Genomic DNA, 25,623 nt, shown 5'->3' on the forward strand with positions numbered 1-25,623 from the left:
CTCCAGTCAATAAAATGTAACACTTGAAACCACAGAAATGTTCTCCCCGCCTCCCCAAATGGCTGGAGTCAGGCACAGTCTCCAGATGCTGGAGATGCAAAAAGATGGGAAGCCTTTACCTCTGTTTATGTACTGTCTGTCTTTGGGAACTGTATAATGGCATTGAATGTTTGCCGTATAGGTGTACTGTAATCCACCCTGAGTCCCTTCAGGGAGGTAGGGCAGAATATAAATATAGTATATTATTGTTATTATTATTATTAATAATAATAATAATAATAATAATAATAATAATAATAATTTATTTAAAGGGCTGTGTGACTGAGATTCCTCAGAGTCAAAGGGCTACGGGGAGAGGTATGTGTGTTTGTTTTTCTAAAAGGGACAGAGGAAGTCTGTAGAAACGTTGGGCTACTAGCTCAGCAAACACTGGGCACTAGTAAACAAACCAAACTCATTCACTGCCACTACTCACAAATTCTAAGAAAACAAGCCTCTGTGTTCCCGGATTACTCTCAAAATAGGATACACCAAACCTACCAGTATGTACTAGAGTTCCTAACACATTTAGCCTTCATTTCTCCAGCTTTTCTCCTAAAACCGACAGGACAGTAAGGAAGCTTTCCCAAGCACACCCAACCGGTGGAGAAATTGGATTCACCTCCCTTTCTCTTCCCTCCTGGGAAACGTAGCCCTCAATTTCCTGCCCAAAAGAACTAATTAGTCCCGAGTGGCAGCACAGTCTATGGCAGCGGCTCTCAACCAGTGGGTCGCAACCCCTTTGGGGGTCTAACAACCCTTTCACAGGGGTCGCCTAAGACCTTCAGAAAACACAGGGCTTAGAGAAGTATGGAGTGGCCCGTCCATGGCCACATCCCAGGGAGAAACAGAAGTAACAATGAAAATACAGTATACACACAAGTATAAGCCGACCCTAATATAAGCTGAGGCATTTAATTTTACCACAAAAAAACTGGGAAAACATATTGATTCGAGTATAAGCCGAGGGTGGGAAATGCAACAACTATTGCTAAATTTCAAAATAAAAATAGATATCCATAAAATTACATTGACTGAGGTATCAGTAGGTTAAATTGTCTGGTTGCTCCTGACATGATAAATAAAATAAATAAGTAGGTTAAATGTTTTTTGAATATTTACATAAAACTGTAATTTAGGATAAGACTGTTCTACTCTGATTAAACCATTATTCTAACCTTCTTCAATGTAAATGTGCTTACATATCCTTCCAATAATAATAAAGTAAAATAATACATGTAATAATAATAATAATAGAGTAAAATAATGGAAATGTAATAATAACAGTAATAATAGAGTAAAATAATAGATGTAATAATAACAAATAGAGTAAAATAATAAATGGAATAATATAATAAAATGATATATGTAATAATAATAAATAGAGTAAAATATTAAATGTAATAATAATAAAGTAAAATAATAAATATAATAATAGAGTAAAAGAATAAATGTAATAATAATAATAGAGTAAAATAATGGAAATGTAATAATAACAGTAATAATAGAGTAAAATAATAGATGTAATAATAACAAATAGAGTAAAAGAATAAACAGAATAATAGAGTAAAATATTAAATGTAATAATAATAAAGTAAAATAATAAATATAATAATAGAGTAAAATAATATTATTACATTTATTCTTTTACTCTATTATTATATTTATTATTTTACTTTATTATTATTACATAATAAAGCAATAAAGTAAAAGAATAAATGTAATAAAAATAATAGAGAAAAATAATGGAAATGTAATAATAATAGCAATAATAATAGAGTAAAAGAATAAATGGAATAATAAAATAAAATAATATATGTAATAATAATAAATAGAGTAAAATATTAAATGTAATAATAATAAAGTAAAATAATAAATATAATAATAGAGTAAAAGAATAAATGTAATAAAATAATAGAGAAAAATAATGGAATGTAATAATAATAGTAATAATAATAGAGTAAAAGAATAAATGTAATAACAAATAGGGTAAAATAATAAATGGAACAATAGAATAAAATAATATATGTAATAATAATAAATCAAGTAAAATAATAAATATAATAATAGAGTAAAATAATAAATGTAATATTAAGGTAAAATAATAAATGTAATAAAAATAATAATAGAGTAAAATAATCTAAATGTAATAAAATAAATAGAGCAAAATAATAATAATAATAATAATAATAATAATAATAATAATAACAGCAAAGCAAAATAATAAATAACCTTAACTTGAGTATAAGCCAAGGGGGGCTTTTTCAGCCTAAAAAAAAGACTGTAAAAATCAGCTTATACTTGACTATATATGGTACATCCTGCATATCAGACATTTACATTATGATTCATAACAGTATCAAAATTAGTTATGAAGTAGCAACAAAAATAATGCTATGGTTGGGGGTCACCACAATATGAGGAACGGTATTAAAGGGTTGCGGACCTAGGAAGGTTGAGAAACACTGAGCTAGGGAATGTGCCATTAGAGCTAGAAGTCCCAGGACTCACTGAAAAGAATGATTTCAGCTTGCCTATTAAAGTAAAAAAAAAATAAACAAACAGGAATGGAAAAAGAAAAAAACAAAATAATGTGAAAGAAATACTTTGAGTCTTCAAAAAAGCAACGAAGGCCGCCCCATGCTAAGAGACAGAGAGCCAATCTCGAAATCTGGCTTCACAGCGATCTTGATGCTGAGTTTTGTTTTTGGAGGTAAACTCCAGACAAAAGCTCTTTTGAACATGACTGACATGTCCTTGCAAGCAAACTAATGCATTACAACAAGGCAATCCTGAAGAAGGAGGGGGAGGAGGGGAAAGAACAGGTCACTTATCCAATCAAACTTAAGCCTCTTTGTTTCCACGCTTTCTCGGCTCTCTCAGAAGAACCCAGATATTCCAATACCAGCCAGAGGATCCTCTAGTTTGAAAGGAAACGCACTTTGCCGAAAGTTTTGCACAGGGAGAGACAGGGAAGCAGCATTTCTTTGTCAGAGAGACATAAAGGGGGGAAGAACTATCATCATCATCATAATTTAATAACATTAATCGCCCGCCATCCGAGAATGCTCCAGGCGATTTACAGCTAAATTACAAAAGATAAAATACATACATACAAAAATTAAAAATCAACAGAGATCGAATGCTCTAGTAAAAAGCCAGGTCTTAAGTGCGAGAGTAAAAGGCCCTCAGTCACGCATGGCTCTCATGTAGGGCGGCAAGGAATTCCACAACTATGTGTGTCCTTCCCTTTCAAGAGAAGACTTCAACCTCAAACAGACAAATCAGGGCTTTGCATTTATATCTATTAGGGCTGTCCAAACACGGAAAAAATTGTTTCTAAACTCGATTCGTTTTTAGGGGTTTTTTGCGTTTCGTTATTTAAAAGAATTCCGAAATTTTCCTTAAAAAAAAGTTCGATATTTACGAAATTTCGGAAATCATAAAACAATTACGAAACGATTACGAATCGATTCGTTAATGGCAGCCGCGATCGCGCAATACGCTAAAAAAACTTCTGAAGCTTCCCTCTCCCTCTGTTGTTGACTGTTGGTGTGATAATTATATTTTTTTTCACTGAGAAAACAAAAAGCAACCCTAAAACTTGCACCAGACATGCGGAAATAATAACGAAACAATAACGAATCAATAACGAATCAATACCGAATCAATACCGAATCAATAACGAAACAATTACAAAACGAATTGGAAAAATTCGTTTCGTTTTTTAGTTGCTCCTGAATGGTTCAATATCGCTTCGTTGTCAAAAAAATAACGAATTTTTAACGAATTACGAAATTACGAAACGAAACCGCCCAGCCCTAATATCTATCACTGCTGCACAACATAACAATGGTCTGTTATTAAGATCAGAGGAAAGGGAGAAACAACTCCTCCAACGAGACGAGCAATCACACAAACAGGGATGGTTATGAGAGAGTCTCCAGTGATTCCGAGTTTCTTACGACATCCAAACAGTCCGGCCTCGGCTTGAAAGTCCACCCAGACCCCCCAAAGCGCTCTTCCCCAATCTGGAAAGTGGCAATTAGACACACACACACACACCGAATCCACCTTTAAAAAGCATTATTGATCCTTCATTCTTACCTTAGGCTGAGCTCGTCGGGGAAATGCAACTTTAGGGTCAATCTGTGTTGGAGGAAAGAAAAATGGAAAGCAACGTGATTTGTGCATTTTCCTGTGCAAGGCAAAGAAAAAGGAACATAAATAAAGCCCCAAAGATTGCCTGATTAATCCCTCATTTCTCAGGTATCAAGAATCTTGCAAAAAAAAAAAGGGGGGCAGGTAATGAATGGAGTGGTTGAAAAAGAGGGCAGACATGTATGGAGAATGACTAGGAAAGGGAGCCAGTGTGCTCTTTTGAGCTATCAAGAATGTACAGCTGACTAAATAGATATAGGTATGTATCTGTGTATATGTATTGAGAAGAACTCGGAGTTCTCCTATGCTAATCTGACCAACATATCCTGGATGCCAGGTGCAATTTTCGCATTTTGCAAATGGCAGAGATTACAAAATATGAACATTTTGCAAAGCAAGGTTGGAATCCACAAACACTTTTTTTCCCCATTTTTTTGGCCTGCGCACACAATGTCCAGGCTGTGTGTATTTATTTTCTTTAGGGCTGTTAATGCCTCCACGGTTTGAGAGAGGTATGTAACAAAAATATACAACACAGGGACTGCTAGTTTTAAATGAATTTCAGCTAAAAGGCCAGCAAGAAAAGCATTTTTCCCCTTTTCCTGTGACTGCAGCACCAATTTAGCATTGAACAGTCGTCCGGAAGAACGTAGGTGTGAAAAGACTTTGAAACTTCTAGGCCAGAGTGAAGAGAGAGGGGGCCAGGGGACAGTCCCACCTCATTTCCTGTGCTATGTTAAGAATATAATATAATATATTGTATAGGTAAAGGTAAATGTAGTCCCCTGACATTAAATCCAGTCATGTCTGACTCTGGGGTGTGGTGCTCATCTCCATTTCTAATCTGAAGAGCCAGCGTTGTCCGTAGACACCTTCGAGGTCATGTGGCCGGCATGACTGCATGGAGTGCCGTTACCTTCCCGCCGGAGCGGTACCTATTGATCTACTCACATTTGCATGTTTTCGAACTGCTAGGTTGGCAGAAGCTAGGGCTGACAGCGGAAGCTCACGCCGCTCCCCGGAATCGAACCTGCGACCTTTCGATCAACAAGCTCAGCAGCTCAGTGCTTTAACCCACTGCGCCACCGAGGGCTCCAATATAGTGTATATACATATAATATTTAGAATATTATAATGTAATGCAATATTATAGAATCATAGAATCAAAGAGTTGGAAGAGACCTCATGGGCCATCCAGTCCAACCCCATTCTGCCAAGAAGCAGGAATATTGCATTTAAATCACCGCTGACAGATGGCCATCCAGCCTCTGTTTCAAAGCTTCCAAAGTAGGAGCCTCCACCACACTCCAGGGCAGAGAGTTCCACTGCTGAACGGCTCTCACAGTCAGGAAGTTCTTCCTCATGTTCAGATGGAATCTCCTCTCTTGTAGTTTGAAGCCATTGTTCCACGTTCTAGTCTCCAGGGAAGCAGAAAACAAGCTTGCTCCCTCCTCCCTGTGGCTTCCTCTCACATATTTATACATGGCTATCATATCTCCTCTCAGCCTTCTCTTCTTCAGGCTAAACATGCCCAGCCCCTTAAGCCGCTCCTCATAGGGCTTGTTCTCCAGACCCTTGATCATTTTAGTCGCCCTCCTCTGGACACATTCCAGCTTGTCAATATCTCTCTTGAATTGTGGTGCCCAGAATTGGACACAATATTCCAGGTGTGGTCTAACCAAAGCAGAATAGAGGGGTAGCATTTTGTAGGATTTTGTAGTAGGGCCAAGTTAACATTCACCCTTTTTTTCTGTGTCAGGAGCGACGTGAGAAACTGAAGAAGCCTGAAGAAGAGAAGGCCGAGAGGAGATATGATAGCCATGTATAAATATGTGAGAGGAAGCCACAGGGAAGAGGAAGCAAGCTTGTTTACCACTTCCATGGAGATTAGGATGCGAAACAATGGCTTCAAACTACAAGAAAGGAGATTCCACCTGAACATGAGGAAGAACTTCCTGACTGTGAGAGCCGTTCAGCAGTGGAACTCTCTGCCCTGGAGCGTGGTGGAGGCTCCTTCTTTGGAAGCTTTTAAACAGAGGCTGGATGGCCATCTGTTGGGGGTGCTTTGAATGCAATATTCCTGCTTCTTGGCAGAATGGGGTTGGACTGGAGGTCTTTTCCAACTCTTTGATTCTATGATTCTATGAATCATGAGATTCCATCTGAACACGAGGAAGAACTTCCTGACTGTGAGAGCCGTTCAGCAGTGGAACTCTCTGCCCCGGAGTGTGGTGGAGGCTGCTTCTTTGGAAGCTTTTAAACAGAGGCTGGATGGCCATCTGTCAGGGGTGATTTGAATGCAATATTCCTGCTTCTTGGCAGAATGGGGTTGGACTGGAGGTCTCTTTCAACTCTTTGACTCTATTATTTTATTGAAAACTAGCCGTAAGCTGCCCCGGAGCGTGGTGGAGGCTGCTTCTTTGGAAGCTTTTAAACAGAAGCTGTATGGCCATCTGTCAGGGGAGATTTGAATGCAATATTCCTGCTTCTTGGCAGGGAGTTGGACTGGATGGCCCATGAGGTCTCTTCTAACTCTTTGATTCTATGATTCTATGATCCTACACATTTCATAGAATCATAGAGTTGGAAGGGACCTCGTGGGCCATCTAGTCCAACCCCCTTCCAAGAAGCAGGAAAATTACATTAAAGTTATGTCTCAAGTAAATGGTTACAGGACCGCAGCCTCAAAAAGGATCAGCCCGTACGACAATCACTTCAACCGCTAACACTCATTGCAAACTACTTGCAGAGTCTGAGAAATTGACTTTTTTAGTCCAGTTGTGGGACTTGGTTTGGCTTCCAAGAACTTATATTTGCCTCATCCAGATACAGAACTTCTGTCTGAAATCCAGAGCTGGGCCTTAAATAAATGGAAAGCGTCAAAACCACAACCATTTTGAGAGTGTGACAAAATATGTTTTCAAGCTGCACTCATTCAGACACATCCCCTCATTACTGCATCCCGCTTTCAGCAAAAACTTTTTTTAAAGTTTCTATATCTGAGAAATGAGTGATTACATGCCGCATTATAAACAGTTCAGGAAGCATACAAAGAAAACTTACAAAAACCTTCTTCTAGAAAGCAAACCCTTTCATAGAGATCAACGTTATCTACATATACATATATTCAGCACCGTCTAGATACTTTTCTACCACAGGAATAACAACAGGTATAGTAGCAAGGAGGGTCTATGGACCATAATAAATATTGGTGATGTTGTATAGATTTTCCATTGTATTTTCCACCATTTAAGTAACAAAGGTGAGAAACGGTAAACGTCTACAATTATTCTCCTTCCGGTTTTAACGTTGAGAGGGGATGTCCTTTTACTATTTGCTATTTAGCATGAAGCTCGTGGTGGGAGACCAAACATACAAGGGTTGAATGAAAAGTAATGCCTCCATCTTCGTAACTCCTCAACAGATGGCAGTACTGGTATGCGGCAGGTACTGACTTGTTCAGTAGACTCTCCTCTACAGTTCCATTTTGGTGGGAAGCCTTAGCACTCAATGGTTGTGTTGTTAAAGTGCAAAGTAATGCCTCCACCTTCGTAACTGCTCAATAGATGGCAGTACTGGGATGCGGCAGGTACTGGCTTGTTCAGTAGACTCTCCTCTACAATTCCATTTTGGCAGAAAGCCTTAACATTGAACGGTTGTGTTGTTAAAATGAAAAGTAATGCCTCCACCTTCGTAACTGCTCAACAGATGGCAGTACTGGGATGCGGCAGGTACTGGCTTGTTCAGTAGACTCTCCTCTACAGTTCTATTTTGGTGGGAAGCCTTAGCACTGAATGGTTGGGTTGTTAAAGTGCAAAGTAATGCCTCCACCTTCGTAACTCCTCAACAGATGGCAGTACTGGGATGCGGCAGGTACTGGCTTGTCCAGTAGACTCTCCTCTACAGTTCTATATTGGTGGGAAGCCTTAGCACTGAACGGTTGTGTTGTTAAAGTGCAAAGTAATGCCTCCACTTTCGTAACTGCTCAATAGATGGCAGTACTGGGACGCGGCAGGTACTGGCTTGTTCAGTAGACTCTCCTCTACAGTTCCATTTTGGTGGGAAGCCTTAGCACTGAATGGTTGTGTTGTTAAAGTGCAAAGTAATGCCTCCACCTTCGTAACTGCTCAACAGATGGCAGTACTGGGATGCGGCAGGTATTTATTTATTTCTTTATTTATTTCGGGTACTTTTACCCCGCCCTTCCCAACCCCCGAGGGGGGACTCAGGGCAGCTTACAAAAGGCACAATTCGATGCCTATACAAAAATTATACATAGTGTACAAAAACCATAGTCAAAACAATTATCACAGTTAAAACAATCATATCAATCAATATACATCACATCATATAAAAACTATTCACATGCTTAGCATTCGTCTTTCAGATTTCCAAATTCCATTCCATTAGTCATTTCCTGACCATTCTTTATCTGCCCCAATTGTCCAAATGCCTGGTCCCAAATCCATGTTTTCAGTTTTTTCCTGAAGGAAAGGAGTGATGTCGCTGATCTAATTTCCCCGGGGAGCAAATTCCACAGGTGGGGGGCCACCACCGAGAAGGCCCTGCTCCTCGTCCCCGCCAACCTCACTTGTGATAGAGGCGGGGTCGAGAGCAGGGCCTCCCCAGAAGATCTTAGACTCCGGGGTGGGACATAGAAGGAGATACGTTTGGGCAGGTACGCTGGGCGTTGGATGTCCTGTGACAGTAACCACCAAGTTTCATAAGCAAAAGGTTGACAAAGTTCTTGTGGGTATTTTCAGGCTATATGGCCATGTTCTACAGGCATTTCTCCTGACGTTTCGCCTGCATCTATGGCAAGCATCCTCAGAGGTGAGGTCTGTTTGAACTGGGAAAAAGGGTTTATATATCTGTGGAATGACCAGTGTGAGACAAAGGACTTTTTGTCAGTTGGGCTAGGTGTGAATATTTCAACTGAGCACCTTGATTAGCATACAATGGGCTGACTGTGCCTGGTTGACAGATTGATTCAGGATGATTGTTGTATCATTCAGAGAGAAATTTCAAGCAAGTTCAAAAGCACATTCTAAGGATTATTTCTGTGTTTTGATTTATTAAAATATTCACATCCAAACCCAAGTAACGAAGGCGGAGGCATTACTTTTCATTCAACCCTCATAATTCACAATATTGCTCTTCCAGAGAGAAAATGATACAGAAAGTGTGAGGACACACCAGAGGCGCAGCAAAATTACAAAAAAAAGGGGTGCGGTGAAACTATGCCTTGGGGAAAAAACCCCGGACGTCCTACTTGGAAGTCCTCTCTCCATTATCAGAACTGTCACGATCTACATGCCAAAGCTATACCTGTTGCGTATCCCTGTCAACTATTTAAAAGAGCAAACAGAAGGGAGAAAAAATGGGCTACTAAAAAATAAAATTAGTTAGTTAGATAACAATACTACTTACTGTATCTACAAGTCCTCTAGGAAATGACTAATAATAATAATAATAGTACTATTTCTGATATGAATGGCCATTACCTAAAACCAAGCTTTTAACGTAACTGTAAACAAGAGCGGCGCCTTCCATCTCAATACCCAACCGAGCTGCTTCCTGTGCTGAACGTTGAAACAGAGTCAAAAGCTATGCAACAGAACTCAAGGACAAGAAACTATCAGAGGTGTAACAACGCTCGTCTTAGCTTTTCACTCTGCGGAAGACACATGTTTTGAAGGGCAGATGCCTTAAGCCTACTCAAAGGACAATAATGGGTGCCGTCTGTGCACCAAAGGGGGTGCAACTCAATTCTTCGCATCGTCCAAACACACATTAAAATGGTAATAAACGGAAGCGGATTGAATAATATTGGCTCTCGAAGCAAATCACCGTTGTCTCTCCCGCCCCTCTTCCCCTTCTGTTTCCCCACCGTCAATTTCGGATAGCAGCTTCCCTGAGGACAAGGACCTGTTCTTCTTGTCGCTCTGGAAAGTGCAATACCATCGATGGCATAATAATAATAATAATAATAATAATAATAATCACAATCGCACGTATAAATGCAAACTAAATAATTGCATTTATAGCTTGGTGTAATACAAACTTTTTTGTATAACTCAGACAACACATTCAATGCAGCGAAGAGGACCTCTCCTGCCAGAAATGACTTTAAATAATAATAATAATAATAATAATAATAATAATAATAATAGGGGTTGTTGTGAGTTTTCCAAGCTATATGGCCATGTTACAAAAGCATTCTCTCCTACGCCACATTCAATGCAGCCAAGAGGACTTCCCCTGCCAGAAAGGTCTTTAACTTTAAATATTATTATTATTATTATTGTTATGTATTGTCGAAGGCTTTCATGGCTGGAATCACTAGGTTCTTGTAGGTTTTTTCGGGCTATAGGGCCATGTTCTAGAGGCATTTCTCCTGACGTTTCGCCTGCATCTATGGCAAGCATCCTCAGAGGTAGTGAGCACCTCACTACCTCTGAGGATGCTTGCCATAGATGCAGGCGAAACGTCAGGAGAAATGCCTCTAGAACATGGCCCTATAGCCCGAAAAAACCTACAAGAACCTTATTATTATTATTATTATTATTATTATTATTATTACTAGGGGTTGTGAGATTTCCAAGCTGTATGGCCATGTTACAGAAGCATTCTCTCCTACGCCACATTCAATGCAGCCAAGAGGACTTCCCCTGCCAGAAATGACTTTAACTTTAAATAATAATAATAACAATAATAACAATAATAATAATAATAATAATAATTGGGGTTGTTGTGAGTTTTCTGGGCTGTATGGCCATGTTACAGAAGCAATCTCTCCTACACCACATTCAATGCAACCAAGAGGACTTCTCCTGCCAGAAATGTCTTTAACTTTAATTATTATTATTATTATTATTATTATTATTATTATTATTAGGGGTTGTGAGTTTTCCAAGCTGTATGGCCATGTTCCAGAAGCATTCCCTCCTACGCCACATTCAATGCAGCAAAGAGGACTTCCCCTGCCAGAAATGTCTTTAACTTTAAATAATAATAATAACAACAACAACAACAACAGGGGCTGTTGTGGGTTTTCCAAGCTGTATGGCCACGTTCCAGAAGCATTCTCTCCTACATCACATTCAATGCAGCCAAGAAGACTTTTCCTGCCAGAAAGGTCTTTAACTTTAATTATTATTATTATTATTATTATTATTATTATTATTATTATTAGGGGTTGTGAGATTTCCAAGCTATATGGCCATGTTACAGAAGCATTCTCTCCTATGCCACATTCAATGCAGCCAAGAGGGCTTCCCTTGCCAGAAATGTCTTTAACTTTAAATAATAATAATAATGATGATAATAATAATAATTAATAGGGGTTGTTGTGGGTTTTCCAAGCTGTATGGCCATGTTACAAAAGCATTATCTCCTATGCCACATTCAATGCAGCCAAGAGGACTTCTCCTGCCAGAAATGTCTTTAACTTTAAATAATAATAATAATAATAATAATAATAATAATAATAATAGGGGTTGTTGTGAGCTTTTCAAGCTGTATGGCCATGTTCCAGAAGCATTCTCTCCTACGCCACATTCAATGCAGCGAAGAGGACTTCTCCTGGCAGAAATGTCTTTAACTTTAAATAATAATAATAATAATAATAATAATAGGGGTTGTTGTGAGTTTTCTGGGCTGTATGGCTATGTTCCAGAAGCATTCCCTCCTACGCCATATTCAATACAGCGAAGAGGACTTCTCCTGCCAGAAATGACTTTAAATAATAATAATAATAATAATAATAATAATAATAATAATAGGGGTCGTTGTAAGTTTTCCAAGCTGTATGGCCATGTTACAAAAGCATTCCCTCCTATGCCACATTCAATGCAGCAAAGAGGGCTTCCCCTGCCAGAAATGTCTTTAACTTTAAATAATAATAATAATAATAATAATAATAATAATAATAGGGGTTGTTGTGAGTTTTCCAAGCTGTATGGCCATGTTACAAAAGCATTCTCTCCTATGCCACATTCAATGCAGCAAAGAGGACTTCTCCTGCCAGAAAGGTCTTTAACTTTCAATAATAATAATAATAATAATAATTAATAGGGGTTGTTGTGGGTTTTCCAAACTGTATGGCCATGTTACAAAAGCATTCTCTCCTATGCCACATTCAATGCAGCAAAGAGGACTTCCCCTGCCAGAAATGTCTTTAACTAATAATAATAATAATAATAATAATAATAGGGGTTGTTGTGAGCTTTTCAAGCTGTATGGCCATGTTCCAGAAGCATTCTCTCCTACACCACATTCAATGCAGCGAAGAGGACTTCTCCTGCCAGAAATGACTTTAACTTTAAATAATAATAATAATAATAATAATAATAATAATAATAGGGGTTGTTGTGAGTTTTCCAAGCTGTATGGCTATGTTCCAGAAGCATTCTCTTCTGACGTTTTGCCCGCATGTATGGCAGGCATCCTCAAGAGGTTGTGAGGTCCGACCTCTGAGGATGTCTGCCATAAATGCAGGCAAACATCAGGAGAGAATGCTTCTGGAACATGGCCATACAGCCCAGAAAACTCACAACAACCCAGCAATTCCGGTCATGAAAGCCTTCGACAATGCATAATAATTTATTTATAACCTGCCCTCTCTCTCCAAAGGGACTCAGGGCGGTAAAGCTTGACTTCTCCGGAGCACATCTGAATCTTATTACCTTATGACCCGCCGGCCTTCTAGCCTCACCACCCCAGTATCCAACCAAATAATTAAGGAATGCTTGAGCTTGGGTAACATGCTCAGACAAGCCCATCGGATTTGTACAAATACTTATTAGAACTTGGGGGAAAAAATCCACCTGCATACAAGGACATAGGTGGAAATTAAAATCCGATTTGTTTCTTAAAGAGCAAGTGAATTACAAAACAGATCTTGATTAAGAACAGAGCACAATCTCCCCAAATCTTCCAGGAAAGGGGACTTATTGACACCACAAACCTTTCGGTCAGCATTCTCTTTCTTTCCCTCTCTCTCTCTCTCTCTCTCTCTCTATATATATATATCAACCACAATAAAGGTAAAAGTTTCCCCTTGACATTAAGTATAGTTGAATCCAACTCTGGGGTGTGGTGCTCATCTCCACGTCTGAGCCAGCGTTGTCCGTAGACACCTCCAAGGTCATGTGGCCAGCATGACTGCATGGAGCTCCGTTAGCTTCCCGCCAGAACTACTCACATTTGCATGTTTTTGAACTGCTAGGTTGGCAGAAGCTGGGGCTAACGTCAGGAGCTCACCCCACTCCGCGGATTCAAACTGCCAACCTTTCCGTCAGCAAGTTCAGCAGCTCAGTAATTGAACCCACTGCGCCACCGCAGCCCCTTTATATGAACCACCATACCAATATTAAACCTAAATAATTAAAACTAAATAATGCATGCTGATTCATAGAATCATAGAGTTGGAACAGACCTCAAGAGCCATCCAGTCCAGTCCCTTTCTGCCAAGAAGCAGGAATATTGCATTCAAATCACCCCTGACAGATGGCCATCCAGCCTCTGTTTAAAAGCTTCCAAAGAAGGAGCCTCCACCACACTCCAGGGCAGAGAGTTCCACTGCTGAACGGCTCTCACAGTATATAGATTCAAAACTATAATTATTTCATTTATACTCATATTTTTTCCATGTCCGAAGTGACTTGAGAAACTGATGTGAGAGAATTGGCTGCCTACAAGGACGTTGCCCAGGGAATGCCTGGATGTTTTACTATCCTCTGGGAGGCTTCTCTCATGTCAAGTTGGAGCTGACAGACAGGAGCTCACCCCGATCCCTGGATTCGAACCGTCGACCTTTCGGTCAGCAGTCCTGCTAGGTTTAACCCATTGTGTCTCCTCTTAATACCCATATTAAAACTAAATAATTCTAGATCTGAATCGGTAGAATCATAGAATCAAAGAGTTGGAAGAGACCTCATGGGCCATCCAATCCAACCCCTTGCCAAGAAGCAGGAATATTGCATTCAAATCACCCCTGACAGATGGACATCCAGCCTCTGTTTAAAAGCTTCCAAAGAAGGAGCCTCCACCACGCTCCGGGGCAGAGAGTTCCACTGCTGAATGGTATGCACCACAGTTGTAGCAATCAGGCTCCTCCCTTCTAAACAACAACAACAGCAACAACATCCTGCCACCAACCCCACAAAAACATCTAACACATTGGTGACCTTTACTTTTAATCCTATGTCTGTGCAAAACTCACCAAAGAAGTCAACTTTGGTAGGATATGAGCATCCCTTTGCAGAGTTAGATCTGGAAATTGAGGAGCTTTCCAGATCAAACTCGCCTTTAACTTTTCAGCCCAATACATCAGAATGACTTTGAATATCCTTTGACTACGATTCTACCGTATCTCAGGTATCTTTCTCCCATATACTAGCTATGTCATCTCAGGACAATGCTTTACGGCTCGTTGCAAAAAGAAGCTCTCCTTCTCCAGCCCCAACAAAAGGGCAAAACAAGGAAAAGCACAACCGAAGACTATCTTTAATGCTTACTCAGAAAAATGCTACTTTTTTTCATATTATTATTATTTAATCTGGGGAAAAGCAATATTCTTCTGTATTAGAAAAACCCTCTTCTGATCCGACGCACACATATAGATGAGGGTGGGTCAAAAAGTAACGCCTCCATTGCTCTAACTTTTATTTCTTTCACGGCTACTGGACTATCTATGCAAGATATGATAGAGGGAACATTGCTCTATAGATCAAGTCTTTTCTTTGTCCGATTGACTGACTAGAACCATAAATCTGATGATCAAAGAAAAAGTTGTCATTGAATTTTTGGGAAAAGAAGGTTGTGCACTAAGGAAATCCAACATCGCTTGAGGGATGTTTATGACTTGGTCCCTTCTGTTTGGACCTCTGAAAGACAACCTACGTGGTTTCAGATTCAATGACTTGAATGACATTAAAACAGCTTTAACATCATGAAGCAAAACACTGAATTTTTCCAAAACTGGTTTCAATGCCTAGGTTGTCTGTCTGTTCTCCGCATCTGTATGCTGGTCCACTGTGCCCTGCCTCACGTACAGAGGAGGAATCGTTGGAGGCTACAGACAATGCCAGGAGCCCCCGGTGGTGCAGTGGGTTAAACCCCTGTGCCGACAGGACTGAAGACTGACAGGTCGTAGGTTCGAATCCGGGGAAAGAGCGGATGAGCTCCCTCTGTCAGCTCCAGCTTCTCATGCGGGGAGAATCATAGAGACCTCATGGGCCATCCAGTCCAACCCCCTGCCAAGAAGCAGGAATATTGCATTCAAAGCATCCCACAAGGATGGTAAATCATCAAAAACATCCAGGCGTCCTCTGGGCAACGTCCTTGCAGATGGCCAATTCTCTCACACCAGAAACGACTTGCAGATTTTCAAGTCTCTCCTGACACAACAAAAAACACAATGCTGCTGCTGTTGCCCGTTTTTGGTCAAAAGATATTTAGCCGCCTGCGTGCCTTCTATTTTTTATCAGTTTTATACTAATTTATGCAATGCTTTTGATACAAAAATAACAACAAATTAATATGCCCAGATTAAACGATGGTGCAAATGTGTCCAAATTAAATGTATTGTCGAAGGCTTTCATGGCTGGAATCACTGGGTTGTTGTAGGTCTTTTTGGGCTATAAGGCCATGTTCTAGAGGCATTCTCTCCTGACATTTCGCCTGCATCTATGGCAAGCATCCTCAGAGGTGATACTAATAATAATAAACTTTATTTAAAGCCCACCACTATCTCCCCTACCAACAACAACAACAATAATAATCTTTATTTCTTCCTGACGTTTCGCCTGCATCTATGGCAAGCATCCTCAGAGGTGATACTAATAATAATAAACTTTATTTATATCCCACCACTATCTCCCCTACCAACAACAACAATAATAATAATGGGTTGTTGTAGGTAGTGAGGATGCTTGCCATAGATGCAGGCAAAATGTCAGAAGAGAATGTCTCTAGACCATGGCCATACAGCCTGAAAAAACCTACAACAAACCAGTGATTCCGGCCATGAAAGCCTTCGACAATACAATAATAATAATCTTTATTTCTTCCTGACGTTTCGCCTGCATCTATGGCAAGCATCCTCAGAGGTGACACTAATAATAAACATTATTTATAGCCCGAAAAAACCTACAACAACCCAACTTTATTTATATCCCACCACTATCTCCCTTAACAACAACAACGATAATTTTTTTTCCTGACGTTTCGCCTGCATCTATGGCAAGCATCCTCAGAGGTGACACTAATAATACCAACAACAACAACAACAATAATCTTTATTTCTTCCTGACATTTCGCCTGCATCTATGGCAAACATCCTCAGGGGTGATACTAATAATAATAAACTTTATTTATAGCCCAAAAAAACCTACAACAACCCAACTTTATTTATATCCCACCACTCTCTCCCCTACCAACAACAACAATAATAATCTTTATTTCTTCCTGACGTTTCGCCTGCATCTATGGCAAGCATCCTCAGAGGTGATACTAATAATAAACATTATTTATAGCCCGAAAAAACCTACAACAACAATAATAATTGCCTCCAGAACATGGCCATATATCCCGGAAAAACCTACAACAACCCAACCATAATAACGTTTCACCTGCATCTATGGCAAGCATCCTCAGAGGTGATACTAATAATAATAAACTTTATTTATAACCCGAAAAAACCCACAACAACCCAACTTTATTTATATCCCACCACTATCTCCCCTAACAACAACAACAACAACAATCTTTATTTCTCCCTGACGTTTTGCCTGCATCTATGGCAAGCATCCTCAGAGGTGAGGATGCTTGCCATAGATGCAGGCGAAACGTCAGAAGAGAATGCTTCCAGAACATGGCCACATAGCCCAAAAAACCTACAACAACCCTGTGTACAAATTGATGGCAACTATGTTGAACAGTAGTTTTGCGTAGAGGGCAGTTCAGGCTATGATCTGGGGCGACTTCTGCTGTTCTAGGTTCATTCATAACGTTTTTATGACCCAGGAGGCAAAACTTTTTGACCCACCCCCCGTATAAACACACATACTTGGGGCATTGAAGCATTGTTTATCAAGCTAAGTGGCTTAAGCAGCAATTGGCAGATAGATGCACACTGAACCGAGTTTAATATTTAAATGGCCCAGGGGTTACTTAAGGAAACAACATTAAACTATTTTTAAAGTTACACAAAGCACAAGTTCCGTCATGGTAGTAAAAATTGAAGGAGTCCCCCACCTCTCGTACATCTTAAGCAGACCCAGCTAGGGGAGGGGAGGGTGACTGTCTCTTTAAATAAGCCTGTCACGGTCATAATATTGCAGGAAATAAAGGAGACATTAAACGCACTCACTCCCAAACATCAATGCCACATCATATAACTTACCGTCTTGGAATCTAATTCGTGGTGGGGTTGAGCTAATACTTTATCTACACTTGCCGGATCCGCAAAGGTAACGAAACCGAACCCCCTGAAAGGAGACAAAGAACAAGAGATGGTGTTTTGGGGTCGTTTTCGAAGCGGAAAGTCAGAAGCGGCAAAAATACGAAGGTGCAGAGCTTCCTCCTGGCTTATTTTTTTAACCTTCGCTATCAAAACAATGACTAAACATGGTCCAAAAAGATGGGAACCAAACCGTGAACGTATTTTTTAAATTAACCCTTTTTTCCCCGACTTCCCCTCCTATCCTTCCGCGTTCAATCCCTGCTTTGTTTCGTCCAGAAATCTCTATTTGGTGGAGGATATTTACAAGGAGGATTGGCTGAAAGAAGCCCAAATCCTTGCAAATCCAACGGTAGCAAGTTTGGGGGAGGAAACGAAGAGATAAGGTTCCTAAGAACAGAAATGAACAAGACACGGAACTTCCAAAAACAGAAGTTGTCTCAAACTTTATGTATAAATATATAATTATATCTATCTCCTCCAAAAGATATCTTGTGTTGACTCTGTTGAGCATAATTCAGCCTTCAATGAAATATAGAAATATATAAACACTAGAAGGGGGGTGTCTATATCAGGCATAGGCCAACTTTGGCCCTCCAGGTGTTTTGGACTTCAACTCCCACAATTCCTAACAGCCTACTGGCTGTTAGGAATTGTGGGAGTTGATGTCCAAAACACCTGAAGGGCCAAAGTTGGCCCTTGCTTGGTCTATATGAACTTTGATTCAAAAAGACGAAGGGAACTGTTTACCTGGAGCGCTTGGTGGTCGGGTCTCGCATGACCATACATTCTCGGATGTCTCCAAATTTGCTAAAATAATCTCTAAGGTTATCTGTAAAGAGGGAAAGAAGCGAGTAAGAGAAAAAAGGGGGCACGAAAGAAGTAAAAATAGATCGATAATATTATTTTTGATCATGTGTGCTGAGCAAGGGCACTTGGAGTGCTTCTGTGAGCCGCCGCAAGTTCCTTCGGGGAGATGGTGGTGGGGTATAAACAAAGTTTATTATTATTACTAATGATTTATGTTACTATTGTTTTTAATTGCCCTATACTTGTCTCGTGATGTTTTGTATCGATGTTGTTCACCGCTTTGAGTCGCCTGAGGGCTGAGAAAAGCGGTATATAAATAAAGTAAATAAATAAATAAATACTATTATTATTATTACTACTACTGGGGAGATGGTGGTGGGATATAAATAAAGTGTATTACTATTATTATTATTATCATTATTATTAGAGGAGATGGTGGCGGGGTATAAATAAAGTTTATTATTATTAGTATTATTATTATTATTGGGTAAGATGGTAGGAGGTATAAAGTTTATTATTATTAGTATTAATATTGGGTGAGATGGTAGGAGGTACAAATAAAGTTTATTATTAGTAGTAGAAGTATTAGGGAAGATGGTGGTGGGGTATGAATGAAGATTATTATTATTATCATTATTATTAGGGGAGATGGTGGCAGGATATAAACAAAGTTTATTAGTAGTAGTATTGGGGAGATGGTGGTGACGTATAAATTATTATTATTATTATTATTATTATTATTGGAGATGGTGGTGGGGTATAAATAAAGTTTATTATTAATATAAGTATTCATATTATTATTAGGGGAGGTGGTGGTGGGGTATAAATAAAGTTTATTATTATTATTATTATTATTATTAGGGGAGGTGGTGGAGGGGTATAAATAGCACCTCCCACCAAAGGATTCCCCCAGGCAGCAACCACCCAGACCTTGAAGCTGCAGGACCATTACATGCTAATCAAAGTGGCCAATTGCAACATTCACACATATCTCAAGCAGACAAGAGTTCTTTCCCTCACCCTGGACATTATTCCACAGATAGATAATCCTCGCTTACTTAGTTTCCAACAGACCCCTCAACCTCTGAGGATGCCTGCCACAGATGTGGAGAAAACGTCAGGAGGGAATCAAGATTATATAGAATCATAGAGTTGGGAGAGACCTCATGGGCCATCCAGTCCAACCCCCTGCCAATTGTTGTTGTTGTTAGGGGAGATAGTGGTAGGATATAAATAAAGTTTTTTATTATTCATAGTATTATTATTATTAAGGACTGCTTTGGGGGGAGGGAAATAAAAAGTGGTGTTTTTGTGTCTCTTTGAAAGACAAGGAAAGGACAGAAGGGGAGATAGTGGCGGGTATAACTAAAGATTATTATTATTAATATTACTAGTATTATTATTGGGGAGATGGTGGCAGAGAATAAATAAAGATTGTTATTATTATTATTGGATATGGTAATGAAGTATAAGTAAAGTTAGTATTATTATTAGGGGAGATGGTGAGGAATAAATAATAATAATAATAATTATTATTATTATTATTATGGGGGATGGTGGTGAGCTATAAATAAAGTTTATTAGTAGTATTTTTATTATTATGGGCGATGGTGGTGAGGTATAAAGTTTATTATTATTATTATTATTAGTAGTAGTAGTAGTAGTAGTAATAGTATTAAGGGCTGCTTTGGGGGGGAATAAAAAGTGGTGTTTTGTGTTTCTTTAAAAGACAAGGAAAGAAGGGGCGAGGAGGACTCAGAGACCCTCCTTTAGGGGAGATGGTGGCAGGTATAAATAAAGTTTTATTATTATTATTATTATTATTATTATTAATGCCTGCTTTGGGGGGAAATAAAAAGTCGTGTTTTTAAATAAAGTTTTTTTATTATTATTATTATTATTAAAGACTGCTTTGGGGGGAATAAAAAGTCGTGTTTTGGTGTTTTTTTGAAAGGCAAGGGGCGATAAGGACAGAGGGATCCTCCTTTAGGGGAGACGGTGACGGGTATAAATAAAGTTTACTATTAGTATTATTAGTATTATTAAAGGCTGCTTTGGGGGGAAATAAAAAGTCATGTTTTGTGTGAAAGACAAGGAGCGATGAGGACAGAGGGATCCTCTTTTAGGGGAGATGGTGGCGGGTATAAATAAAGCTTATTAGTACTATTATTATTATTATTATTAAAAAGCTGATTTGGGGGGAATAAAAAGTCGTGTTTTTGTGTGAAAGAGAAGAGGCGATGAGGACAGAGGGATCCTCCTTCAGGGGAGACGCTGGTGGGTATAAATAAAGTTTATGATTAGTATTATTAGTATTAAGGGCTGCTTGGTGGGGGGGATAAAAAGTGGTGTTTTTGTGTCTCTTTGAAAGACAAGGAAAGGACAGAAATGGAGATGGTGGTGGGTATAAATAAAGTTTATTAGTATTAGGATTATTAGTATTAAGGGCTGCTTGGGGGGGATAAAAAGTCGTGTTTTTGTGTGAAAGACAAGAGGCGATCCTCCTTTAGGAGAGACGGTGGTGAGGACAGAGGGATCCTCCTTTAGAGGAGATGGTGGTGGGTATAAATAAAGTTTATTAATATTAGTATTATTAAGGGCTGCTGGGGGGGAGGGAATAAAAAGTGGTGTTTTTGTGTCTCTTTGAAAGACAAGGAAAGAACAGAAGGGGAGATGGTGGTGGGTATAAATAAAGTCTATTAGTATTAGTAATATTAATATTAAGGGCTGCTGGGGGGAATAAAAAGTGGTGTTTTCGTGTGAAATTCAAGAGGCGATGAGGACAGAGGGATCCTACTTTAGGGGAGACGGTGGTGGGTATAAATAAAGTTTATTATTAGTATTAAGGGATGCTTGGGTGGGATAAAAAGTGGTGTTTTTGTGTCTCTTTGAAAGACAAGGAAAGAAGGGGAGAAGAGGACAGAGAGACCCTACTTTAGGGGAGACGGTGGAGGATATAAATAAAGTTTATTAGTATTAGTATTATTAGTATTATTAAAGGCTGCTTTGGGGGGAATAAAGAGTTGTGTTTTTGTGTGAAAGACAAGGGGCGATGAGGACAGAGGGAACCTCCTTTAGGGGAGACGGTGGCGGATATAAGTTTATTAGTATTATTAGTATTAAGGTCTGCTTGGTGGGGGGAATAAAAAGTGGTGTTTTTGTGTCTCTTTGAAAGACGAGGAAAGAAGGGGCGAGGAGGACACAGAGACCCTCCTTTAGGGGAGACGGTGGCGGGTATAAATAAAGTTTATTATTATGAGTATGAGTATTAAGGGGGGGAAAGAGATGATGTTTTTGTGTCTCTTTGAAAGGCAAGGAGAGGACGGAAGGAAGGAAGGAAGGAAGGAAGGAAGGAAGGGGTGATGGGGACCGATAGAGAGAGAGAGAGACCCTCCTTGCGTCTCCCCCTTCCACCCAGTGCGCCGCCGCCAACCCCCCCAAAAGTGCGCACAGGCAAATGTAAGGTCGAATAGAGGACTCGGAGAAGCAGATCTGTTATTTGGAGCACATAAAGGATCTGCCATGTGCCTTGGGGTGCGCAAGGGTCGGGGTGGGGGGGACGGAGAGAAGGAAGAGGGGGGGCGAACCCCAAGGCAAACTGACCTGGGATGATGACAACAAAGACCCATCAAAGGAGGCAAGGCTGGGGATGGTGGAGGGAGGGGAGTGGGAGAGGATAGCAGCGCCCCCTCCCCATGTTATTATTCACACCTGATTCACACACACACACACACCCACAAGAGCCCCCCTCCCTTCTTTAGACTCACCTGGTGAGGTTTGCCAACTCAAGCCGCCAATAAACATTTTGCTGGAAGGAGAAAACAGAACAGAGTTAAGCCCAGATGTCAGATCGGCCATTTTGACGTGTAACTTGCAAAAGCTACAAGGAAAAGGAGAGAGGGAGAGGGAGGGGGGCAAAAGGGGGGGTTGGGGAAAGGTGGGGAGGAAGAGGAGGAGGCAAAGAAGAGAGAGAGAGAGAGAGAGGAAGCAGAGATGGATGGAGAAGGAAATCAAAACAGAGAGAGAAAGAGAGGAGGCAGATCATCTCCTTCCCTCCTTCTCTCTGTCCCTCCAAGAGCCAGGTGAGTAGCTAAAAGGCCAAAGGGGGGTCTCCCCACGCCCCTCTTGAAGGAGTGGAGGGCAGGCACGAGTGGGACTGCCTCGCCCCCAAACTTACTTACCCAGGGTCGTGCTGAGAGTCGTTAGGGGGGCCGGACATGGCTTGGCTCCCCTCCGCCTCCATGGCTCTGTGACCAAGAAGGAAAGAGAGAAAGAAAGAGAGAGAGAAAGGAAGAAGCTCTTCTCTCTCTTTCTCTCTCACTCTCTCTCTCAATAGCAAGCAACCCCTCTCCCACCTTCCTCCTCTTCCTCCTCCTGGAGTCTCCCCTTTCTTTCCTTTCTTCTCTCCTCTTCCTTCCTTCTGCTTTCTCCCCTTTGCTCCTCAATCAGCGTCGCACCCCCTTTCTCTGCCCTATCTGGAAGGAAGGAAGGAGCCAGGCAGACCCGTCCACACGTGGGATCAGCTCGGCTTAGCGGAGCTCAAGCGCCCTCCTTGCTTGCTTGCTTGCCTCTCTCTCTCCCTCCCTCCTTCCTTCCCCCCCAGCCCAGCTCAGCTCAGCCATCCCCGCCGGCCCCCCGCCTGAGAAACGCGCGTGGGGCGGGGCTCCGCCACGCAGAGCAGCCCATTCGGGGCACGTCACACTCCCGGGCAGGCCCCGCCCACTCTTCCTCCTCCTCCTCCTCCTTCTCCCCCCACCCTCCTGGCCCCCTTTTCCCCCTTGCCAAGCAGCCCAGCCTCAGTCCTGTCGCCTGGCTTGACCCAAGCTTCTTCCTCGCCATGGCTTCCCTTTGCAACATTGAAACCACAGCAAACAAGGCTGGGAGGACATTGTTGCAAACACATCAAAGGGAAAGGGATACATATTAAAAAAAACACACACATACGAGTTTGGGAATAATAATGCAATGGGTTGCTGTGAGTTTTCAGAGCTGTCCGGCTATGCTTCCAGAAGCATTCTCTCCTGACGTTTCGCCCACACCTATGGCAGGCACCCTCAGATATATAAACCACACTTGATAGAAGGCTGATCTGGCCGGAGTGGTCCATGCCTTGGTCACCTCTAGGCAGAGGCGGCCCTAGGTAATTTTCAACGGTAAACAAACAGTATTTTGGCGCCCCCCCCCCAACCAATCATTGATATATATTTTCTGTTCGCAGTGGGAGTTGGGTGTGCCATAATTGGTTCAATTCCATCATTGGTGGAGTTCAGAATGCTCTCTGATTGTAGGTGAACTATACATCCCAGTAACGACACTTGCCGCACTTGCTCCCTTGCCTGGCGCACTTTGTGTCCGGAGGCGTGCCTGAAGACCCCGGTGTGTGCACCAAAAGCAGGGGCGGCTCAACCCATTACGCAAAGTAAGCATTTGCAGTATAGTTGATTTTGCCCAGGGGCGCTCTTGAGGCGCTCTTGGGGGGAAATAGACCTTGACATATGCGAGTTGTAGTTACTGGAATGTATAGTTCACCTACAATCAAAGAGCATTCCGAACTCCACCAATGATGGAATTGAACCAAATATGGCACACAGAACTCCCACGACAAACAGAAAATATATATCAGTGATTGATTGGGGAGGGGGGCTCCAAAATACTGTTTGCTTACCGTTGAAAATTACCTAGGGCCGCCTGTGACCAAAAGTCACCTCTTCTCCTGACTTTCTCCTCAGCCATTGGGACCAAGAGAGAGAGAGAGAGAGAGAGAGAGGTGGAGATGCCCACCTTTCCTGAAGGTAGGCGCAAAAACAAAGGAGGGAGCGGAGGTGGGAGATACCTCCAGCCGGAGGGTCTCTCTCTCTCTCTCTCTCTCAGTCCCAATGGCTGAAGAGAAAGTCAGGAGAAGAGGCAACTTTTGGTGCGCACGCTGGGGTCTTCAGGCACGTCTCCAGACCCAAAGTGGGTCAGGCGCGGCGGCTCCGCCCCTTGGCCCACCTGCGGATTGGGAAGAGGAGAGCGCCGGAGGATTGGGAAAGGGAGCCAGTCATGGGGAAAGGATCGAACGCAGAGAACGATTGAGCGCCGGCTCTGCTCGCGCACCCGGTGGCCAGGTGGAGCAGGAACGAGAGGGGCTAGGCAAGGCTCAAGGGCCCGGCTCCTTTTGGAAGAGGATCACCCGGCAGCGAGGCAAGAAAGCCGAGGCTCCCCCCCGGATTGCTAGGGCTGTTGTGAGCTGAGGGGGCGCTCCTCAAGTGGCGGTCGAGGGGCATTTACAGAGGCGCCTCTGCGCCCCTGGCAAAAAAAGTGTTCTGCGACCGCTTACTTCGCGTAATGGATGAGCCGCCCCTGCCTCTAGGGTGGATTACTGTAATGCGCTCTACGTGGGGCTGCCCTTGAAAACAGCTCAGAAATTCCAACTGGTCCAACGTGCAGCAGCCAGGATGTTAACTGGCGCTCCTTACAGAGAGAGGTCAACCCTCCTGTTCAAGGAGCTCCACTGGCTGCCATTTATCTACTGAGCCCAATTTAAGGTGCAGGTACTTACCTACAAAGCCCTGAACGGTTTGGGACCATCCTACCTGCGTGACCGCATCTCCGTCTACGAACCCACGCGATCACTTCGTTCATCTGGAGAGGCCCTGCTCGTGATCCCACCTGCGTTGCAAGCGCACTTGGTGGGGACACGAGACAGGGCCTTTTCTGTGGTGGCCCCCCAACTCTGGAACACCCTCCCCAAAGATCTTAGACAGGCCCCTACATTGGCAGTCTTTAGAAAGAACTTGAAGACCTGGCTGTTACAATGTGACTTCCCAGAATAGGAAAACTCCAATAACAAGTCCCAGAAGCACTTTATTAGAACTAAGATTTCCGCACACTGCACACTGCACTTACCCTATAATCCTTACATATCACCTGTCACATCAGCACTTTTAATCCTGTGCCCATTACTCTGGCCCAGCCCAGTTTTATTGTGTCTTGGTGTATTGTTTATTGCTCGTTGTTTAATATTGCTTTAATTGTTTTTAATTTGCTTTAGGTTTTGTATTGCTATGTTGTGTTTTGATGCCTTGGCCTTTGTAAGCCGCATCGAGTCCTTCGGGAAATGCTAGCGGGGTACAAATAAAGATAGTAATAATAATAATAATAATAAT

The 25,623-nt window shown here is 41.5% G+C and overlaps 1 protein-coding gene across 18 annotated transcripts in view; it reads right to left on the bottom strand.

The window, feature by feature from the left end:
- MSI2 (musashi RNA binding protein 2) overlaps positions 1–23,118 on the bottom strand; it is an 819,550-nt gene extending 796,432 nt beyond the window's left edge. For 4 of the 18 annotated variants that reach the window (XM_060757071.2, XM_060757068.2, XM_060757067.2 and 1 more), the window contains exons 1-5: positions 22,657–23,116; positions 22,243–22,283; positions 18,416–18,497; positions 17,609–17,693; positions 4,147–4,188 (exon numbers count right to left, since the gene is read on the bottom strand). In XM_060757071.2, the coding sequence (XP_060613054.1) occupies positions 4,147–4,188; positions 17,609–17,693; positions 18,416–18,497; positions 22,243–22,283; positions 22,657–22,718 (312 nt within the window). In that variant the 5' untranslated portion in view covers positions 22,719–23,116. Of the gene's footprint in view, positions 1–4,146; positions 4,189–17,608; positions 17,694–18,415; positions 18,498–22,242; positions 22,284–22,656 lie in introns of all 18 variants that reach the window. The other 14 variants (XM_060757079.2, XM_060757077.2, XM_060757078.2 and 11 more) reach the window with 8 other exon arrangements.
- Positions 23,119–25,623: the final 2,505 nt, after the last annotated feature.

Source organism: Anolis sagrei, chromosome 11 (genome assembly GCF_037176765.1).
Source record: "Anolis sagrei isolate rAnoSag1 chromosome 11, rAnoSag1.mat, whole genome shotgun sequence".
Lineage (NCBI taxonomy): Eukaryota > Metazoa > Chordata > Lepidosauria > Squamata > Dactyloidae > Anolis > Anolis sagrei.